Here is a 7828-nt window from a genome sequence, read left to right on the forward strand (position 1 = left end):
ACGAGCGTCGAAACTAAACCCGTCGTTAAAATTTTAACGACGGGCTTAGTTTCGACGCTCGTTAGGCCCGTACGCGCCTTACGGACGACGTCGACTAAATAATAAAAAAAATATTATTTAGTCGACGTCGTCCGTAAGGCGCGTACGGGCCTAACGAGCGTCGAAACTAAGTCCGTCGTTGCCCGTTAGGCCCGTACGCGCCTTACGGACGACGTCGACTAAATAATAAAAAAAATATTATTTAGTCGACGTCGTCCGTAAGGCGCGTACGGGCCTAACGAGCGTCGAAACTAAACCCGTCGTTAAAATTTTAACGAGGGGCTTAGTTTCGACGCTCGTTAGGCCCGTACGCGCCTTACGGACGACGTCGACTAAATAATAAAAAAAATATTATTTAGTCGACGTCGTCCGTAAGGCGCGTACGGGCCTAACGAGCGTCGAAACTAAGTCCGTCGTTGCCCGTTAGGCCCGTACGCGCCTTACGGCTGATAAATTTACAAAAATGGTCCCTGAGGTTTGATGTGTTTACAAAATCGGTCCCTGAGATTTGATGACTTTACAAAAATGGTCCCTGGTGTTTCCAGGATTTACAAAAATGGTCCCTGGTCAATTTCTGAAACACAAGGGACCATTTTTGTAAATCCTGGAAACACCAGGGACCATTTTTGTAAATTCATCAAACCTCAGGGACCAATTTTGTAAACACATCAAACCTCAGGGACCATTTTTTTAAACATAAACTTAAATTGTTTTTTTTTTTAACGACGTCGGGCCTTACGGGCAACGACGGACTTAGTTTCGACGCTCGTTAGGCCCGTACGCGCCTTACGGACGACGTCGACTAAATAATAAAAAAAATATTATTTAGTCGACGTCGTCCGTAAGGCGCGTACGGGCCTAACGAGCGTCGAAACTAAGTCCGTCGTTGCCCGTTAGGCCCGTACGCGCCTTACGGACGACGTCGACTAAATAATAAAAAAAATATTATTTAGTCGACGTCGTCCGTAAGGCGCGTACGGGCCTAACGAGCGTCGAAACTAAACCCGTCGTTAAAATTTTAACGACGGGCTTAGTTTCGACGCTCGTTAGGCCCGTACGCGCCTTACGGACGACGTCGACTAAATAATAAAAAAAAATATTATTTAGTCGACGTCGTCCGTAAGGCGCGTACGGGCCTAACGAGCGTCGAAACTAAGTCCGTCGTTGCCCGTTAGGCCCGTACGCGCCTTACGGACGACGTCGACTAAATAATAAAAAAATATTATTTAGTCGACGTCGTCCGTAAGGCGCGTACGGGCCTAACGAGCGTCGAAACTAAACCCGTCGTTAAAATTTTAACGACGGGCTTAGTTTCGACGCTCGTTAGGCCCGTACGCGCCTTACGGACGACGTCGACTAAATAATAAAAAAAATATTATTTAGTCGACGTCGTCCGTAAGGCGCGTACGGGCCTAACGAGCGTCGAAACTAAGTCCGTCGTTGCCCGTAAGGCCCGACGTCGTTAAAAAAAAAAACAATTTAAGTTTATGTTTAAAAAAATGGTCCCTGAGGTTTGATGTGTTTACAAAATTGGTCCCTGAGGTTTGATGAATTTACAAAAATGGTCCCTGGTGTTTCCAGGATTTACAAAAATGGTCCCTTGTGTTTCAGAAATTGACCAGGGACCATTTTTGTAAATCCTGGAAACACCAGGGACCATTTTTGTAAAGTCATCAAATCTCAGGGACCGATTTTGTAAACACATCAAACCTCAGGGACCATTTTTGTAAATTTATCAGCCGTAAGGCGCGTACGGGCCTAACGGGCAACGACGGACTTAGTTTCGACGCTCGTTAGGCCCGTACGCGCCTTACGGACGACGTCGACTAAATAATATTTTTTTTATTATTTAGTCGACGTCGTCCGTAAGGCGCGTACGGGCCTAACGAGCGTCGAAACTAAGCCCGTCGTTAAAATTTTAACGACGGGTTTAGTTTCGACGCTCGTTAGGCCCGTACGCGCCTTACGGACGACGTCGACTAAATAATATTTTTTTTATTATTTAGTCGACGTCCTCCGTAAGGCGCGTACGGGCCTAACGGGCAACGACGGACTTAGTTTCGACGCTCGTTAGGCCCGTACGCGCCTTACGGACGACGTCGACTAAATAATATTTTTTTTATTATTTAGTCGACGTCGTCCGTAAGGCGCGTACGGGCCTAACGATTGTATCTGGAATACAACAAGTTCTGTGTGAATTTAAAGTTCAGAAGGCTTTATACGCTGCGTATTGGTCAATACGCAGCGTATAGAAAACTGATGCACATTTGGGGTCATTTTGGTAGGTTTGAAGTGTCAAATTTTTGCCAGGTTTCTATACGCTGCGTATTGACTAATACGAAGCGTATATAAACTTGGTAAAATTTGACACTTTGTGTCAATTTCAGAAACATAAGGGACCATTATTGTAAATCCTGGAATCATCAGGGACCATTTATCTAAATTATCAAACAACAGGGACCATTTTTGTATATTCATGAAACTTCAGGGACCATTTTTATAAAAAATGAAACACCAGGGACCAAAATGTAAATATATATAAAATCAGTATAAAAGGGGGTCTTCTTTAAAGAACCGGCCCTTATCATGAATCGAACTCGTGACCTATCATTTAGAACCGTAAAGCCTTAACCAGTTTATCCTCCGTTCCGGAGCTGTTAGAACATAGAACTTAATTCATATATGCAGTAACTATTAATAGGCTGCGTATTGGCCTATACGCAGCGTATATTGACACCTTGTATACGCTGCGTATTGGTCAATACGAGGCGTATAAAGCCTTCTGAACTTTAAATTCACACAGAACCTGTTGTATTCCAGATACAATCGTTAGGCCCGTACGCGCCTTACGGACGACGTCGACTAAATAATAAAAAAAATATTATTTAGTCGACGTCGTCCGTAAGGCGCGTACGGGCCTAACGAGCGTCGAAACTAAGTCCGTCGTTGCCCGTAAGGCCCGACGTCGTTAAAAAAAAACAATTTAAGTTTATGTTTAAAAAAATGGTCCCTGAGGTTTGATGTGTTTACAAAATTGGTCCCTGAGGTTTGATGAATTTACAAAAATGGTCCCTGGTGTTTCCAGGATTTACAAAAATGGTCCCTTGTGTTTCAGAAATTGACCAGGGACCATTTTTGTAAATCCTGGAAACACCAGGGACCATTTTTGTAAAGTCATCAAATCTCAGGGACCGATTTTGTAAACACATCAAACCTCAGGGACCATTTTTGTAAATTTATCAGCCGTAAGGCGCGTACGGGCCTAACGGGCAACGACGGACTTAGTTTCGACGCTCGTTAGGCCCGTACGCGCCTTACGGACGACGTCGACTAAATAATATTTTTTTTATTATTTAGTCGACGTCGTCCGTAAGGCGCGTACGGGCCTAACGAGCGTCGAAACTAAGTCCGTCGTTGCCCGTTAGGCCCGTACGCGCCTTACGGATGATAAATTTACAAAAATGGTCCCTGAGGTTTGATGTGTTTACAAAAGTGGTCCCTGGTGTTTCCAGGATTTAATAAAATGGTCCCTTGTGTTTCAGAAATTGACCAGGGACCATTTTTGTAAATCCTGGAAACACCAGGGACCATTTTTGTAAATTCATCAAACCTCAGGGACCGATTTTGTAAACACATCAAACCTCAGGGACCATTTTTGTAAATTTATCATCCGTAAGGCGCGTACGGGCCTAACGGGCAACGACGGACTTAGTTTCGACGCTCGTTAGGCCCGTACGCGCCTTACGGACGACGTCGACTAAATAATATTTTTTTTATTATTTAGTCGACGTCGTCCGTAAGGCGCGTACGGGCCTAACGAGCGTCGAAACTAAGCCCGTCGTTAAAATTTTAACGACGGGTTTAGTTTCGACGCTCGTTAGGCCCGTACGCGCCTTACGGACGACGTCGACTAAATAATATTTTTTTTATTATTTAGTCGACGTCCTCCGTAAGGCGCGTACGGGCCTAACGGGCAACGACGGACTTAGTTTCGACGCTCGTTAGGCCCGTACGCGCCTTACGGACGACGTCGACTAAATAATATTTTTTTTATTATTTAGTCGACGTCCTCCGTAAGGCGCGTACGGGCCTAACGGGCAACGACGGACTTAGTTTCGACGCTCGTTAGGCCCGTACGCGCCTTACGGACGACGTCGACTAAATAATATTTTTTTATTATTTAGTCGACGTCGTCCGTAAGGCGCGTACGGGCCTAACGAGCGTCGAAACTAAGCCCGTCGTTAAAATTTTAACGACGGGCTTAGTTTCGACGCTCGTTAGGCCCGTACGCGCCTTACGGACGACGTCGACTAAATAATATTTTTTTTATTATTTAGTCGACGTCCTCCGTAAGGCGCGTACGGGCCTAACGGGCAACGACGGACTTAGTTTCGACGCTCGTTAGGCCCGTACGCGCCTTACGGACGACGTCGACTAAATAATATTTTTTTTATTATTTAGTCGACGTCGTCCGTAAGGCGCGTACGGGCCTAACGAGCGTCGAAACTAAGTTTGTAACGACAAAACACTTTAAATAACCTGCCAGAATTTTTTATAACCTGCCTGAATTTCAAAACATAACATTTCAAAATATGTGAAACTGTTTACACCGAAGTTTGATACATACATTACAAAATACATTACAAAGTTTGTACATACATAACAAAATGATAAAATACTACTGCTGCTGTTCCTGATGCTGCTGCTGCTGCTCCTGCTCCTGATGCTGCTGCTGCTGCTGATGCTGCTGCTGCCGCTGATGCTGATCCCAGTCCGCATCCGCAATGAAGGGTAGTGGAGGTAACCCGTCATGCTGTCGCTGCTGCTGCAGCGCCGCAGCCACCCACTCTAACAAATAATTGTTTCTCTCCACGTTTCGAAGCAGCCGCTCATGTGACGGGTCAGGACCGGGCATAACATGGCGTGGGAACTGGGGCGCCCCGGGTGGTCCACGCGGCTGTGGTGGCTGCGGAAAAACGGCGACCGGCTGATGCGGCTCTGGCGGCTCCGGATCCCGCGGGGGATAAATCAGAGGGAAGTCTTCTGGCAGGTCCTTAAGCTCGTATTGCGTGCCGTCCAGATTCTTTAACCGCTTCCCGCATGGAAAGTCTTTGGTAATATGCATCCCGTTTATTGTGTTCGTCCCCATCCGCTTTGGCTGTGCCGCCGGGCCTACACGGCCGCGGTCATTCTCCGGATGATAGCCCAACGAATGGGCTATCTTGGTCACGTAAGCGCCGCCGAATAGTATTCCGCGCTCCTGTCGATGATGCGCGGAGGCGAAATACTGCGCCAACCCGTAGGCGAGAGCGCACGGCCTCTTGTATAAGAGGCAATACAAAAAGAATAAGTCACCACTCGTACACCACTCCCGGCTTTTGTTTCGAGCAGTGATCGAAGTGGAAATCATCTTGTGCAAATACCTGCATAAATGGAAACCAGTCAGTAAATAATAATCAGTCAACATCGATTAAATGGAAACCGTAAGTCGCGTAGGTCCCTAACGGGCAACGACGGACTTAGTTTCGACGCTCGTTAGGCCCGTACGCGCCTTACGGACGACGTCGACTAAATAATATTTTTTTTATTATTTAGTCGACGTCATCCGTAAGGCGCGTACGGGCCTAACGAGCGTCGAAACTAAGCCCGTCGTTAAAATTTTAACGACGGGCTTAGTTTCGACGCCCGTTAGGCCCGTACGCGCCTTACGGACGACGTCGACTAAAATTTATATTTTCTGTTTAAAAATATATATTTTTCTGTATTTAAAAAAAAAACAATTTAAGTTTATGTTTAAAAAAATGGTCCCTGAGGTTTGATGTGTTTACAAAATTGGTCCCTGAGGTTTGATGAATTTACAAAAATGGTCCCTGGTGTTTCCAGGATTTACAAAAATGGTCCCTGGTCAATTTCTGAAACACAAGGGACCATTTTATTAAATCCTGGAAACACCAGGGACCATTTTTGTAAATTCATCAAACCTCAGGGACCAATTTTGTAAACACATCAAACCTCAGGGACCATTTTTGTAAATTTATCATCCGTAAGGCGCGTACGGGCCTAACGGGCAACGACGGACTTAGTTTCGACGCTCGTTAGGCCCGTACGCGCCTTACGGACGACGTCGACTAAATAATATTTTTTTTATTATTTAGTCGACGTCGTCCGTAAGGCGCGTACGGGCCTAACGAGCGTCGAAACTAAGCCCGTCGTTAAAATTTTAACGACGGGCTTAGTTTCGACGCTCGTTAGGCCGTACGCGCCTTACGGACGACGTCGACTAAATAATATTTTTTTTATTATTTAGTCGACGTCATCCGTAAGGCGCGTACATTATTTAGTCGACGTCGTCCGTAAGGGCTGTACGGGCCTAACGAGCGTCGAAACTAAGCCCGTCGTTAAAATTTTAATCGACGAACTTAGTTTCGACGTTCGCTAGGGACCTACGCGCCTGACGGTTCGACTTCGACTAAATAATAAAAAAATATATATATTTTAACGACGAACTTAGTTTCGACGCTCGTTAGGACCGTACGAGCGTCAAAACTATGATCGTCGTCGTTAAATTATATTTAGTCGAAGTCGAACCGTAAGTCGCGTAGGTCCCTAACGGGCGTTTAAACGGCTGCAAACGCAGCCGCAAACGGCAGATATTTCGCTGTTGTTTGCGGCTGCGTTTGCAGTCGTAAACGGGCGTTTAGACGGCTGCAAACGCAGCCCCAAACGGCTGCGTTTTCGCTGCCGTCTGCGGCGGCATTTGCAGCCGTAACCGGGCGTTTAAACGGCTGCAAACGCAGCCCCAAACGGCTGCGAAATCGCTGCCCTTTGGGGCTGTGTTTGCAGCCGTTTAAACGCCGGTTTACGGCTGCAAACCCAGCCCCAAACGGCTGCCGGTTTAGACGTCGTTCAATTTTTTACAAAAACGGCTGACGGTTTGATATATTTACACTTTGTTCCCTAAAGTTTCTATTTTTTACAAAAATGGTCCCTGATGTTTCAAAAATTGACAAAAATCAACTAAATAATTAAAAAAAGAAATTTTCTTTTAAAAAAATCTGTTTAATAACTAACGTACCTGAAGAGCGGATCCTCAATCAGCGTACTCCTCCCCTTGGATTGGTAGTGGTCCCACTGACGGATGTCCGCGATCAGATCCCAAAACCCTAATAGCGTGGGTTTATCAATCATTACGAGCCCCTGTTTACACGAATGTTTATTAAACGTTAAATTAATATTAAATCTTAAATGTTATATATTAAAAATAATAATAATAACAATACAAAATTTGTGTTAAACGTACCTTCGTATAAAGATCCGTAGCAATCTCAGCCTCCGTATACAAACCGCTATGCACCGCAAACTGTGCAAGTGACATTTCGCGCGCCTGGCCAGCCATGCGAAAAGAAACCTCGGGCGGGGGAGGGGGCTGCGCGGGGTCCACAACCTCATTTGGCCGACGAGGATGAAACTCGAACGACGACAGAAACTCGACTAGTATCTCCCTGTAGGTCGGCGTAAACGATAGCTCAAACAGACGATCCCACGGTGAATCAACGGGAACAAACTTACGCACCCAATCTTCAACCTCAAGCTTCCGGAGGGTTTTCCACGAAACCGCAAAATGTTCACCAATATGCATCTTCCGAAGCTTCTCGCAACGGAGCGCAGCCTCGGACTCCTGAGGAAACTCCAAATACGGGTGATTCTCTAGAGGATCTGGCGGTGGACGCGCCCGCCGTTTCCGCTGCGGCTGCTCCGGAATATCTTCTTCGTAATCCATTTCCTCCAT

The 7828-nt window shown here is 45.9% G+C and overlaps 1 protein-coding gene across 1 annotated transcript; it reads right to left on the reverse strand.

The window, feature by feature from the left end:
* Positions 1-2650: 2650 nt before the first annotated feature.
* On the reverse strand, positions 2651-7828 carry LOC118491486. Its single transcript, XM_035989307.1, has 4 exons — positions 7340-7828; positions 7115-7236; positions 4794-5462; positions 2651-2693 (listed from the first exon to the last, which is right to left on the reverse strand). Exons 1-4 carry the CDS (start codon positions 7826-7828, stop codon positions 2651-2653), a joined length of 1323 nt encoding a protein of 440 aa, XP_035845200.1.

The sequence above is a fragment of the Helianthus annuus genome, chromosome 4 (assembly GCF_002127325.2).
Source record: "Helianthus annuus cultivar XRQ/B chromosome 4, HanXRQr2.0-SUNRISE, whole genome shotgun sequence".
NCBI classification, from domain to species: domain Eukaryota; kingdom Viridiplantae; phylum Streptophyta; class Magnoliopsida; order Asterales; family Asteraceae; genus Helianthus; species Helianthus annuus.

Bases quoted from the DNA above. Each gene is read 5' to 3' on its own strand.
- LOC118491486 (XM_035989307.1), bottom strand. From the start codon at position 7,828: ATGGAGGAAATGGATTACGAAGAAGATATTCCGGAGCAGCCGCAGCGG. The intron at 7,237-7,339 runs GTACGTTTAACA...TCGTGTAAACAG, and splicing joins CTACGGATCTTTATACGAAG to GGGCTCGTAATGATTGATAA. The intron at 5,463-7,114 runs GTACGTTAGTTA...CCATTTATGCAG, and splicing joins ATTGAGGATCCGCTCTTCAG to GTATTTGCACAAGATGATTT.